This window comes from Monodon monoceros, unplaced genomic scaffold, assembly GCF_005190385.1.
Source record: "Monodon monoceros isolate NGI ecotype Baffin Bay Population unplaced genomic scaffold, NGI_Narwhal_1 Super_Scaffold_16, whole genome shotgun sequence".
Lineage (NCBI taxonomy): Eukaryota > Metazoa > Chordata > Mammalia > Artiodactyla > Monodontidae > Monodon > Monodon monoceros.
Genome location: NW_021703772.1, coordinates 100,776,915 through 100,792,099, shown reverse-complemented (window position 1 = coordinate 100,792,099; position 15,185 = coordinate 100,776,915). Strand labels below are relative to the sequence as shown.

The following is a 15,185-nucleotide window of genomic DNA, read 5'->3' as shown; positions in this document are numbered from 1 at the left end:
TGAAAACATGACGACCCAAAACCTATGGGAAGCAGCAAAAGAGGGAAGTTTATAGCAATACAATCCTAACTCAAGAAACAAGAAACACCTCAAATAAACAACCTAACCTTACACCTAAAGCAATTAGAGAAAGAAGAACAAAAACACCCCCAAAGTTAGCAGAAGGAAAGAAATCATAAAGATCAGATAAGAAATAAATGAAAAAGAAATGAAGGAAACAATGGCAAAGATCAATAAAACTAAAAGCTGGTTCTTTGAGAAGGTAAACAAAATTAATAAACCATTAGCCAGACTCATCAAGAAAACAAGGGAGAAGACTCAAATCAATAGAATTAGAAATGAAAAAGGAGAAGTAACAATTGACACTGCAGAAATACAAAGGAGCATGAGAGATTACTACAAGCAACTATATGCCAATAAAATGGACAAACTGGAAGAAGCAGACAAATTCTTAGAAGAGCACAACCTTCTGAGACTGAACCAGGAAGAAATAGAAAATATAAACAGACCAATCACAAGCACTGAAATTGAGACTGTGATTAAAAACCTTCCAACAAACAAAAGCCCAGGACAGATGGCTTCACAGGAGGATTCTATCAAACATTTAGAGAAGAGCTAACACCTGTCCTTCTCAAACTCTTCCAAAATAAAGCAGAGGGAGGAACACTCCCAAACTCATTCTACGAGGCCACAATCACCCTGATACCAAAACCAGACAAAGATGTCACAAAGAAAGAAATGTACAGGCCAATAACACTGATGAACATAGATGCAAAAATTCTCAACAAAATACTAGCAACAGAATCCAACAGCACATTTAAAGGATCATACACCATGATCAAGTGGAGTTTATCCCAGGAATGCAAGGAGTCTTCAATATACACAAATCAGCCAATGTGATAAACCATATTTACAAATTGAAGGAGAAAAACCATATGATCCTCTCAATAGATGCAGAAAAAGCTTGTGACAAAATTCAACACCGATTTATGATAAAAACCCTCCAGAAAGTAGTCATAAAGGAAACTTAACAGAGTAAAGGCCATATATGACAAACCTACAGTGAACGTTGTTTCCAATGATGAAAAGCTGAAACCATTTTCTCTAAGATCAGGAACAAGACAAGGTTGTCCACTCTAACCACTATTATTCAATATAGTTTTGAAAGTTTTAGCCACAGCAACAAGAGAAGAAAAAGAAATAATAGGAATCCAAATCAGAAAAGAAGAAGTAAAGCTGTCACTGTTTGCAGGTGACATGATACTATACATAGAGAATCTTAAAGGTGCTACCAGAAAACTACTAGAGCTAATCAAAAAATTTGGTAAAGTAGCAGGATAAAAAATTAATGCACAGAAATCTTTTGCATTCTTATACACTAATGATGAAAAATTTGAAACAGAAATTAAGGAAACACTCCCAATTTAACATTGCAACAAAAAGAATAAAGTACCTAGGAATAAATGTACCTAAGGAGACAAAAGACTTATATGCAGAAAACTATATGACAGTGATGAAAGAAATTAAAGATGATACAAACAGATGGAGAGATATACCATGTTCTTGGATTGGAAGAATCAACATTGTGAAAATGACTCTAGTACCCAAAGCAATCTACAGATTCTGTGCAATCCCTATCAAACTACCAATGGCATTTTTCACAGAACTAGAACAAAATATTTCACTATTTGTATGGAAACACAAAAGACCCCAAATAGCCAAAGCAAACTTGAGAAAGAAAAACGGAGCTGGAGGTATCATCAGGCTCCCAGACTTAAGACTATAATATAAAGCTACAGTAAACAAGACAGTATGGTACTGTCACAAAAACAGAAATATAGATCGATGGAACAGGATAAACCAGGGATAAACCGACACACATATGGTCACCTTATTTTTTGATAAAGGAGGCAAGAATAAACAATGGAGAAAAGACAGCCTCTTAAAGAAGTGGTGCTGGGAAAACTGGACAGCTACATGTAAAGGAATGAAATTAGAACACTCCCTAACACCATACACAAAAATAAACTTCAAATGCATCAAATACCTAAATGTAAGGCCAGAAACTATCAAACTCTTAGAGGAAAACATAGGCAGAACACTCAATGACATAAATCGCAGCAAGATCCTTTTTGACCCACCTCCCAGAGAAATGGAAATAAAAACAAAAGTAAACAAATGGGACCTAATGAAACTTAAAAGCTCTTTCATAGCAAAGTAAAACATAAATATGATGAAAAGACAACCCTCAGAATGGGAGAAAATATTTGCAAATGAATCATCGGACAAAGGATTAATCTCCAAAATTTACAAGCAGCTCATGCAGCTCCATATCAAAAAAACAAACAACCCAATCCAAAAATGGGCAGAAGACCTAAATAGACATTTCTCCAAAGAAGATATACAGATTGCCAACAAACACTTGAAAGAATCCTCAACATCACTAATCATTAGAAAAATGCAAATCAAAACTAAAATGAGGTATCAGCTCACACCAGTCAGAATGGCCATCATCAAAAAATTTACAAACAATACATACTGGAGAGGGTGTGGAGAAAAGGGAACCCTCTTGCACTGCTGGTGGGAATGTAAATTGACACAGTCACTATGGAGAACAGTATGGAGTTTCCTTAAAAACTAAAAATAGAACTACCATACGACCCAGCAATCCCACTACTGGGCATATACTCTGAGAGAACCATAATTCAAAAAGAGTCATGTACCACAATGTTCATTGCAGTTCTATTTACAATAGCCAGGACATGGAAGCAACCTAAGTGTCCATCGACAGACGAATGGATAAAGAAGATGTGCCACATATATACAATGGAATATTACTCAGCCATAAAAAGAAACGAAATTGAGTTATTTGTTGTGAGGTGGATGGACGTAGAGTCTGTCATACAGAGTGAAGTAAGTCAGAAAAAGAAAAACAAATACCGTATGCTAACACATATACATGGAATCTAAAAAAAAAAAAGGTTCTGAAGAACCTAGGGGTGGGACAGAAATAAAGACACAGATGTAGAGAATGGACGTGAGGACATGGGGAATGGGAAGGGTAAGCTGAGATGAAGTGAGAGAGTGGCATGGACTTATAAATACTACCAAATGTAAAATAGATAGGTAGTGGGAAGCAGCCGCATAGCACAGGGAGATCAGCTCTGTGCTTTGTGACCACCTAGAGGGGTGGGATAGGGAGGGAGGGAGGGAGACACAAGAGGGAGGAGATATGGGGATATATGTATATGTATAGCTGATTCACTTTGTTATAAAGCAGAAACTGACACACCAGTGTAAAGCAATTATTCTCCAATAAAGATGTTTTAAAAAATAGAATAAAATAAAATTCAGCATTCCTTTTTTAAAAAAATATATATGGGATAATCTACAGAAATCACTTCCAACTTCTTAAATGATGCTTGTATTTTTTTTTTTCATATGCAAGTCTAATGGAAATTTTTTAAATGTCCGTTTCCTTGTTATTCTCCTATGGACATGCCAACAATATTTTAAATTTTTTCAGTATTCCAACTTTAATTTTAAAATCAAAGACACTGGAGTGACTTAGAAGTTCCAATTTAAGCCATAGATGAAAATCTATCTGGTAAGAAATGCTTTACATCCTATTTCTTCATTATGAGAATATTTTAACCCAATTCTTTGATTTAAAAATACCTCTAATAAGTCATGATGCAAATAATCTTTCCCCATACCTCTTCTTTCAAGATATCCAATTTATTTCATCACAAAATAATAAATCTCAGGCTCAGAACCCATTTCTTAGCCAAGAATGGTGCCACTGAAATTGTTCATTGCTCCGACTGAAATTTAAAATTGTTTAGGAAGGGTAAGGGCATGACTTTCCCATATACGTTTTAGTCCTACATCTAACATTTCATAGAAATAAATCAGGTTCCACATATTCCTGTGCTGACATCACAGGCAATAAAGATCTGCATCTTTCAGCCTGGGAAGAAGGAAGGCTTGCGATCTCCCCCAGCTTAGCATCTACTTGCGTGATGTTGGCAGGTTATGTGTGATCTTTGTAAGTAAGCCTTTGTTTCTTCATATTATATTATAGATAATAATATTTGCATCGTAGTTTTAATGGGGTAATTAAATGAGGTGGTATATGTAAAGCATATAATAGATCCTCAATGTTATTATGTACCAGCTCTTACTTAAGGTAACAAATAATTGTCCTTCAAATAGAAACATTCATAATTCATGAGTGTCCCTTTTCTACCAGTTGTCAGCATTGTCATAAATCTTGCAGAGTTATAAAATTAAATCTACATTTTTCATGAATTGAAATGTTAATGCCCTGTTAAAGCTACTGAAATGTCTCATTCTGCCACTAATTGGCTCTGTGACCAGGAACAAGAACTTAACCAATGTGAGTTTTGCCTTTGCGTTTGTAAAATGACAAGATTGCACTGCCTGAGATGAATTTTAGAGTCTCTTCCAGCTCTGCCATTCTTTTCTGTGAATCTTATAACTCAGTTAAGTTGCTGTGTGATATATATGAATCGTCATGAGACAATCACATCTCGATTTTAACTGAATTCATATTCCTCTCAAAAAAAAAAAAATGCCGCCATCTAAAACTAGTCTCCCAAACAAATATCAGGATAAAAGGAAAGAGACAGAGAGAGAGATGACAGTTACAATAATTCATATGCTCAGATTTTGTAATTTTGGGAATCTCTAAAAGTATTTCTCAAAATTTGAAGATGAATTTTGTGACACAGGTGTAGCGAAAGAAAAGCATGTAGCAGGACATGGTGGACGCTTATCCATTAGATTTACAATCTACTGTTCCACATGCAAAGCTCTAAACCCAAGATGCCTTAGTTACTGGAAATCCTAATGACTGCTGTGCTTCTTTTTTTCTGAAACTGCAAAACAGACTTGTCTAATTAACCATTCCTTTGGTATTTATTTTGAAACCAACTGTGCATTTCTTGGCCCCTTCACATACAAGCGATGCCAACTCCTACACAATTCCATAGAATTCTTGCACAGTTCTTCCTTGCTCTGCCCAATTTTTTTCTTAATCTCCTATTACCTCATAAATGGTGAACATTTCAGAAATTACGATCCCATTAGAAGGAGATCTCTACACATTGCTCTATAAGACACTGGAGGAAAAATTCAAAAGATGCTGCTGCACAAAAGTGGGAAAAAGTTCCGTAAATTAAATTTCAAATGGACAGAAGAAAGTTAAGTGCTGTGTATGAAGAGCCCAGATTCTCTTTGACAGATGGCACACAGTGCTTGCTGCTCGGGGCTTACTCCACTGCCAATACAGAAACAATAAACCTGCTTACTGATTTTAAAGAGATCTGTAATTAAGTTTGACATTCGAACAGATAAAGGTTTACCAAGGCAGCGCAGCCAGGATTTAAGGGGTCTTAAAATGGGATACTATTTAATTGATGTAAATGTCATTCCCAGGATGGCAAAACTTCAGGAACTCCAACTTGTATGTGTGTGTAGGTGTTCATGGCTGTGAGTACACACACGTGTGCACAATGAGTTCTAAAGTTTTAAGTGGTGTGTACCCATCTGAAATTTTCTTGAGCTTAGAAAAGCAAAGGTTGCAACCCCTTACATTCAGCTGCCCTGGGCAAGCAAGAAAAATATCTGTCAAGACCCAGGTCTCACTGTTAAGGCTGGAGTTGAGAAATGCCCTCCAAATGCCTTCAAGTCAACATTAGCTATGACAGAAGCAAGACTATTATTTAACGGTAGCAGCAAATGTCAAAAACAAACTGTGCCTGGTGTTTTGACAAGACACTTTTGAAAGAGAGCCACTTCTTCAGCACGTGTGTAACCATGGGGGAGAACACGACAATTAATACCCTGAGGTCTGGTAATAGGATTTCCAGAGTGCTTGGTGGTTCCTTTCTGATACACATGAAAGGCATAGGCAAGTGGCGGACATGGGCAAAAATAACCCAAAGAGATGAAGCCTGGAGAAAAGGGCTGATAGGTTAGAAATCAGGTGCCGTGTGGCTAATTAAAATGTAACTCCTTCTATGGGAAAGTGCACTCTCACAGTGGTGACACTATAAAGTATGAGGACAGAGCCATCATCCCTAGGTAAAAATAAGATGCTGACAAAACCTATCTACTATTTCCCATACCCTTCCTTCCCTCTGGTGTCCTCATGCCATCCTGCAGCATCTCACCTGAGCTTCCCTCCCTGGATGACATCCCAGCCTAACCTGGCCAAACCTCCAGCTGAACAATTACTCAGTATAACAACGACCAGCCAGTGTTCTGTCCTGCTTCCTTAGGAACCTGCTCGCTGTTGACTAACCTGGTGAGGGAAGCTGTGGACGGTGGTCTTCGGCGGAGTAGATTCTGCTCCCTTCCATTTTGATAAAAAAATGAGGGAAGTTATCCTGATGCAGAGGGGATGCCAACGTGCTGGAACAGTACAGTACCCGTACTTTGAAATGAATAGACAGGAGGGAAAGAAGAACTAATATTTCACTGGACACCTGTTTACATATTACTGCATTTAATGGTAATGGTCCTCCAAGAAAGGTGGGAGTGTATCTCCATTTTGTAGATGAAAAACTGAAGTTTCAAGAGCTTGGGGGACTTGCCCAGGGTCCCAGTCTGTAAATAACTCCTTGGGTGACACAAATCAAGCCTGAGTTTGTTCAATTCCCAAGGCTCTTTCCTGACTCTGCTCAACCTCAGGATTGCGCCTTGATCAGCCACAGGATGTTCTTTTTCAGTAAAAGTCTAATGACGATGGGAATGCTCTGGGCTGTGCTAGATGGGGTAGCCTCAACACGCAGGGCTCCCACAGGTAACCCCGCGGGCAGCTGGGGGCCCTGTCTAAGCAGAGCACGTCCTGCTGGTAGGCTCTTTCGGAGCCACTTAAACCCCCAGAGTGAAGTGAAGCCATGTTTTAAGTCTGTCCTCCCACCACTTCCTCAACCTGCAATCTTCACCACCTCCAGACCGGACTTTGGAGTCTTCTGAGAACATCCGCCTGTCTGTCCATGTGGTGTTCCTGTCCATCCCATGCCCAAGAGAACTGTCCTCCCCTCCTCGAGCTGGCCTGACCCGTCAGTACCTGTGCCCCTGCCTTCCAGATGCCTTTCCCAGGCCACCGTGTTAACATCCTCTTCCTACTCTAATGGAACTTACCGTCTATACAGCTCGCGTGCATGGATCCCACCAGGCCAGTACTTACGTATTGTGGGCACATCAAAAGCTAGACCGGCCAGCACAATAATTCACACAGACTTCTCTCAGACTTAACTTTTTAATAGGTCAGAAGTCAAAACCTGTTAAAAATTTTATCTCCTTTCTATGCTGTCAGATTTCCACATGGGACTGTGTCTGTGGAGGCTGAGGTGGGATGTCTGCTATCAAGAGAGCCTTCAGGTTCAAGTCCAGGCATTCCCTGAGGGCTAAAGTCGTCAGGCTCTCCAAGTATGCTTATGTTAACTTCCTAGAGAAGCCGGATCCCAGAGTGAAGCAACACGTGAAACACGTCTATGAAGTCAAGGTCGCATTCGTGTCAGAGATGCCTCGGTGCCAAGTCACTTAGTGATGGTCTTGGAAATCTGCTGGAAATGTACATGAAAGATAGTTTGCAGGGACTTGCAGGGACAGTACCATGTGGTGGTGAGAATCCTTGACTGTTGGAGCAAAGTTAGACCGGAGTTTGAAATGCTGCTCCGCCATTCAGAAAAACGTGGATGTTGGCAGCTGTATAACGATCCTTATCTGTGTGGTAGGGACATTTGTAGGAAGCACTAAGGAAACACTTGATTCACTCCCTCCCCCTCACCCCCTCCCTTTCAGATGATAGGAAAAGACAAAAGTGGACTCCTTCCTTCTTCCCCACCCTTCCAGGACTTGGATACAAAGTTTGTATTTTATGTATTTTAAAGGCTATAATTTTACCACCAAAAGAATTTTCATTTCCTTATAACTCTGTTCACTACGAATCACTTGCGAAGAAAAATATTCTAGTGGGAAGAGAGTGCTACAAAATGCTTTAAACCAACTGAGGTGGACATTACCAATGATCACCTATATTTGGTTCTCCTGTCAGGGGAGGGATTGCACATCCCAGCCCCCTTGCAGGTAGTTGGGGTCACAGGACCAGAACTAATCCTAACAAAGATTTAAGAATCACTAGTTTACTTTTTGTGGGGAAAAAATAAAGTTGAATCTGACTCAACTTTATTATGAATTTTACATATATTCTAGAAGACTTGCTTCAACATATCCTGGCCCGCCTTCTCTCTTGGACAGGCATGATATCAACCCACACTAGGTCTGAGGCATAGAAAATTCCGCAAAGATCTGTCTTTACAAACATCTTTAAACTTCATCTTCAGTTTGTCAGTGTGCAGGCTTCCCAAGTCCAGTGTGTGGAGACCAAGCACAGCAGCTGCCTCCAGCTGATCCTAAGATGATGGGGCAGCAGTCTGTCCTCCTGTAATGTCCTGCTGCAAAATTTCAAGCTTTTGTGAAGGCAGAAGGAACTGTTTCAAAACAGAACTGTCACCGTCATAACTTGGTTGAGCAGACATTCCCAGAAGATCTAGGAGTGCCATGTGATGACTATAAAGGAAATAGAAATGACTTTCATTCAATGGCAGAAATTCCCAGGGAATGCATTTTAGAAACTTTTCTTCTAAAACAAACAGATTCAGCAGTTGGGTTCTTTCTTTCTTTTGTCTACTCAATTGCTCATCACAATGAATTGGTCCACAATCACATTCCGTACAAGTTACTCAAAACATGTTTCTAAGAGAGACAAAATCTCACGAACTGAACAAACTCGTGGAAACACAGTAGTACTGAGTGAATTTATTAGTTTCAGAACAGTAATAAAAAAAAAGATTATTTTAAATGGAAATACGTTTCCTAAGTGCTCATTACTTTTAAAGCCCACCTTTGGGGAAGCCATAGAACTATTAGCAGTTACAATTCCTGCCATGACCAAGCAGAATAAAACACAGTTGTGCCAGCACAGAATTTTGATTTAGAATCAAAACTGTCCCTTGCTCATGAAAATCCTTATAGACACCTCAGCCAGAGCAACGGTGAAAGGGAAAAATTGCCCACATATGGCAATCAGTGTTGACACGAGGCTCATCAATAGCCCAGTCTTTCACAGGCACATCATTATCTATCTGATCTGCCAAATCTGATCCTTAACAACATTTTCTTCAGAACAGTTGACATACCCTGGAAAAGTCTGTCTTGTAAATCACAGAGAAGGATGACAGGTTTCACAGATTTCATCAGTGATAAAAAGAAGGGAGGCATAAAGGAACAGATACAAGGATATTTACACTTCCTGGCACAATGATCTCAATGAACTAAATGTATTTCGAAGGCAAAAAAAAATCTCCATACCCCAATTTTTATTGAGACCAAGCAGAAAACCACTGACTTAACCTATTTATCTCAGCTCCCAATTAAATTGAATTTTTGAAATGTGAAGACAAATGATCAGGCAAATGGCAAGATTTTACAGTATAAAAAATTGTGGGGAAGATTGAATCAGGGAGGCAGACTAGTCAAGCTGTAGCTTTTCCCTCCTATCCCAAATCCATAGAAACAACAAAAGATTTTTAAAAGGTAAAGGAATCTACAAGTATACTGCCAGATAAGGAGAAGTCTCCTCCATGTCTTTACCACTACCAGGAAGCCCTGAAAGCAAGAAAACAATTGAGAGCAGATAGGTGGAAAGAAACCACAGCTCACTCAAGGAAAGGATTTGCTAAAAATGAAACTGGGGACATTCAAAGCTCATAGGTGGCTAATGCTTGGAGCCAGAAATACCAAGGGCAACAGACCTCATGCGTTAGAGCAGGCTCCTGCAGAAGCAGCCATCTAGCCAACCCCTCCATACTTCTACTCGCTGCTTTGGACCGGGCAGAGACAGACAGCACAGTATCTGCCCCCAGATGCAAGCGGTGTGAGCACTAAGTTCAGAGAGGCCTGGGAGTGTGCCCAAGGCAGACCAAGGAGTGCTCACATCCAGAGACAGGCTGGTGCAGGCTCATCCTGCCCTTCCCTGCCACGGATCTTTAGAAGAGTTTAGAACTTTAGAAGATTAATTAATATCCTCAGGAAATACAAGAATGACCACACACTGCCACACATACACACACACAAAAAGAGGGATCCTGGAAATTAAAATTGTCATCACTGAAATTAAAAGTTCAACTGATGGGATGAATGCTGAATGGGTACAGCTGATGAGCAACTCGTTTAGCTGGAAGATCCAGTTAAGTAGTTCTTCTAGAATGTAGCACAACAGAGGAAAGCTAAGGGATGTATAGAAAACAGGAACAAAAGGTCAAAGATCTCCCAAATAGAGGAATTTTAGAAGAACAGAGAAGGTGAACAAAGGAATAATAACAGCAAACACAGAAAAAAAAATTGCCCAGGATTAAAGACATGATGTCTCTGATTGAACAGGACTAGTAGAAGACACACTCCTAAACATCGTGTGAATTTTTAAAGCACCTAGGATGATGAAACAACTGAAAATAATTACATAAAAGGGGGAAGGGACTCTAATTAGAATTCCAATACAATCAAGGCATCTGGATAAGTGTTTCACTCTAATGGTCATGAGCCCACAGAGGGGACCTTCCTTTCCACCCAGCCTCTGCGACCATTCTAGTACCGTCCATACTGGTACTAACAGCTGGTCACCCAGGCCTCAGATCTCCAGCCAATTCTGTAAACCATGGAAACACAGGTGTTCAGATCATACCCTGGACCTCGAGATCTGGAAGTGAGCCATTAAATCCCTCTCTGACTACAAACCCCAAGCAGATCACCCTTCCCATCAAACAGGGTTTTGGCCTCCTTAGACGTGCTGTCCTTTCACCTCACACCGTTCTCCCATGCAGTCAGGTTAGCACTGCTGATTCAACTTCCTTCCCCAATTTGCCTGGCTCCCACGATAAATCTCTTGACCTTGCATTAGGAGCCTCCTTTAATTTTCCACAAAGGCTTGTGCCATGTCTACCAGCGAACTCCCCACTAGACTCAATCTACTCCATCACAAATGGCCTAGCCCCTGGGCTACGGAGCCCATTTAAACATGGCACCACCATGTTAACTGACTCCACTGCAAATATCTGATCTCCAGCCTCACCTGGGTCCTGGATGGTCTCAAAACTCTCTGAAAATTCTTTATTCACCTCTAGTCAGTTCCTGGGTCCGTTCTTCAAAGATACGGCCCCAATCTTCACTATTCTTTCAAAGTTCTCTAGCTGTCCCCAGTTCCCCTTTACTAGTAATAAATGACGGTACATGATCAGGCTTTTCTCAAATATATTTTGTATGCAATGATATACTTTAAATGTTAAGATATAATAGGTTAGAAAAAAATTTTTTCAACATAAAACAATCAGATATCATCACCTATACTTCTAAAGTCAATGATTCCCTCCAACTGTACTTCATTCTACCAGTTACCCTCTGCCTGAAACCCCCTATTTTGGCTTCCACATCACTCTCTTGTTTTTCCTCCTACTTCTGACTATACCCTTTATCTCCTTCGCCAGCTTCTCTGCCAACAGGCCAGTGTGCCTCAGATCTCTTCCTTTTCACTATACCATGCTCCCTAGGTGACCTCATCCACTCCCACAGCTGTATTTATTAGTGTCATATGCTGATGGCTCCCTCATTACACCCAATAACCCAGGCTCAAATATCCCACTGCTTATACTCATCTTTACCAGAGGCCTCCTACATCCCTCAGCCTCAACATATCAAATCAAACTTCCATTCACCTACTTCTCTGCATTCCTTTTTCGGTTTACAGAAATACCATCCACTTAGTTTTCCAAGGGAGAAAAATTAAGTCACCTTTCACATTTCCTCTTCCTCGACCTTTATACCCAAGTCACCAAGTTCAGATGATTTAATCCAAAATGAATCTCAGTGTGTCCCTCACTCTTCATTTCCAAGTCATTACATCTCTCTCACCTGGACCCTCCACCTTATATTACATGTATCTACACCTATGAGAGTCAACCTGGGCTGCACATTAGAATCACCTGGGGAACTTATGAAACTCCTAATGCTCAGAGCACACCTCAGGTCAATTATATTAGAGTCTCTGGGAGTGGGATCTAGGCATCAGCATATTTTTACAAGACTCCACAGGATGCCAATATGCAGCCAGATTTTAAAAATTTCCAGACATGAGCCCACAGACTGAAAGTGCATACTGAATACTAAGCAAGAAAAATAAAAACAAATTTTAAAGCCAAACAACTGAAAGTGAAACTAACCTCGAAGATGAAGGGGAAATCATGAAAAAGCTCCTGGAGAGAAAAAAACAGATTATCTACAAAGGAAAGAAAATTCCACTAATAGCAGACTTGTTGTCTGCAACATTAGATGACAGAAGACAACAAGTTAAAAAATTCTTCAAAGTGGTGGGATTAGGGGGAAACTGTGAACCTAGAATGCTATGGCCTGCTAAATTTTTCTTCAGGAATGAAACAGACTTTTTCAGACACACAAAGCGAAGACTCTACCATTCACAGACCATCACTGGAAGAATTACCTTACAAAGAATATATGTCACTATGCAGGTAAGTGAGCCGAAAGATTAGAGAAGTATTTAATGATATTGACCAAGTCTGGATTCCACCTAGAAAACAGATGTGTGAAGTAGAGGCACCACTGAGAGGTTCCAAAGACCTTAATGAAGGTAAAACAGTTCAGTGCAAACAAATGAAGATTATAACAAAAGTATTACCAGGGTTCTTGCTAGCTAATTTTAATTATTTGCCTGTGCTTTCATAGAATTTAAGTTTCAGTTTTCAACTATTCAATTTTTAAAACTTTAAATAATAAAAGCCAGGAAGCACTGCCAATATAGCAGTATTAAAAGATGTTTACCACTTTCACTGCAAAAAAAATGATGTAATATATTTATACACTTATCAAAGTATCAAAACAATTTTATTTTTGTCAGAAATATCTTTTCTTGTTTTCTAGGTGATATACAAATAATTTAAGAAATCAAAGTGAAAATCATTCAATTCCTGTAACATTAAACTTAGTTTCCTTCATTATTTCTGAATTAATTCAACCACCCATGTTAAGTTTAATAAATTAATCCTCGGTAATATAATTCTAAGATTAACCACAAGGATGGAAAAAAGACTCTTAACCAAGATGATAATTATATATTTAATACATCTTGCTTTAAACAGCAAATTTCAAAGTAAACACATCATAGACCTTATAACTTATTAAAGAATTATAGTGCTTACAAAGTTGATTCTAAAAATATACCTTATTTGTTCTAAATGAATAACATTATCTAGAAGATAGAATAATAAATTACAGTAGTATGTTTACCACCACTATAGTTAAGATTGTGTACATATATTCAATAGGAAATCCTCTTAGGATTTTCACACTTTCAGCCTTAAAACATAAGAGCAGATTAAAGTTTGGCATACAAGATCTCAGTCTGACAGGAAATGGTTTTAAAATCAAAACTGGAAAAATATCTAGTTGACATATTAAGAGAGCATGAGCACACGCACACACACATACACACACTCTCTCTCTCTCTCTCTCCCTCACTCAGTCCTACACACACACACATACACACCCCTCCAGAGTAAGCAGATTTCACCCTTGTGTATCAGACAATTGCCATCAATTTCAAAAATAAAAACTGGGGGAAAAGGTTAACTAAGACTATGTTTAAATCATACTCAAAAGGCTCCAGTTGTTGGAAAAATATGCACAAAACTGTTACCAGGATCCTTACCATGCACAATATGCCATCCCAATACATTCTAAAACAACACATTCTTGAACTGTTCATTAATGGGCGCATGGATACATAAGAAATTATGTGCCCATCCACTCCTCGGATGCAATCCACTGACAATCAATCATATGAAGCAGCCCAGCTCAAATGGTTCTCTTTACAGAACCCAACAGATTACAGAACCCAAGACAACTAGAAACTTCATTTTGACCTGTTCAGGAATTCTTATGTGTTCCATGTGCAAAAGCAGTGTAATACTGTACTGCAAATGACAGTTAATATCACTTAACACTTTGTGGCACTCCAGAAGGTCATTTTGTATTTGTAAAACATATTTACTCTAGTTAAATTTTTCAGTGGTCCTTACTTTTAATTATATGTATTCTTCCAGATTTAGACTCAAAACAATTTGATGCTGATAAACTCTCCTGCTGATCACTTTCACCTCCAGTAAAATCTGTTAAAAGAAAAATTACTCTTTGGGCTCTCTCCAGTAATGCAGGTATGAAAATGTTCCCTGGAAGTTCTTTTTCATCATATATTAGAACACCCAAAGCTCTCTGATACAACATTAAAATAGAAACTAACCACACATTAGGGCACCCATAACTCGTACTGCTATATATTAGAAAAATAAAAAGGCACAACAGTAAGCAAAAGAGAATATACCACTTTCCATTTGCTTTTTTTTTTTTTTTTGGCTTTCCTCATATTTTATTTCAGTAAGTCTATAAATTGTTCAAAGCATTCTTATACTCTGCATGACGATAACTGAATATTTTGGCACATCAACATTGTGATACAATATATGGTATGTCTAAAAAATTAAAAATTTCATCTATTAATCAACATGTTTTTTAATGTAGTGCATATATATTTTACAGTTATTTAAGTCAAATACATAAAGGTTTGTACTTGATTTACAGATGAAGCAATCACAGATTGCAGTAACATATGTATGTGTGTATATGTGTGTATATGTATACACACACCAATTAAGGGAAAAACTGCATCCTGGCAATTTTATAGTCCGAAGTATTGTTGGTATAGCTATCATTTACATGCCCTTTTCGTCTTGTTTTTCTGTACAAAAGATATGTTTTTGCCTTCTTCATTCTTGATGAGATTTTTCTGCAATAACTTTACATTCATACTGTAAAAATTAAAAGGTTAAAAGGTTAACAGATTAATGTTTATTTTGAATAGCAATTTCCATATAAACTAAAAAGGTCTAAAACTTAATAGTTTATTAACATATGCCCACTTTATTCCTCAAAGAATCTGAGAGTTATACAACTATTAGGATTAAATGACAATTATGAAAGGAAAAAAGAAATTTGCATTCTAGAACTGAAAGGGGCATAGCCAAAAG

General features: G+C 38.5%; 1 protein-coding gene across 2 annotated transcripts in view; it reads right to left on the bottom strand.

Annotated features, from left to right (window-relative positions):
- Nucleotides 1–10,728: 10,728 nt before the first annotated feature.
- Nucleotides 10,729–15,185, bottom strand: part of INSIG2 (insulin induced gene 2) — a 30,002-nt gene continuing 25,545 nt past the window's right edge. For both annotated transcript variants that reach the window (XM_029225554.1, XM_029225555.1), the window contains exon 6: nt 10,729–14,966. In XM_029225554.1, coding sequence (XP_029081387.1) covers nt 14,925–14,966 — 42 coding nt within the window. In that variant the 3' untranslated portion in view covers nt 10,729–14,924. The remainder of the gene's footprint in view (nt 14,967–15,185) is intronic.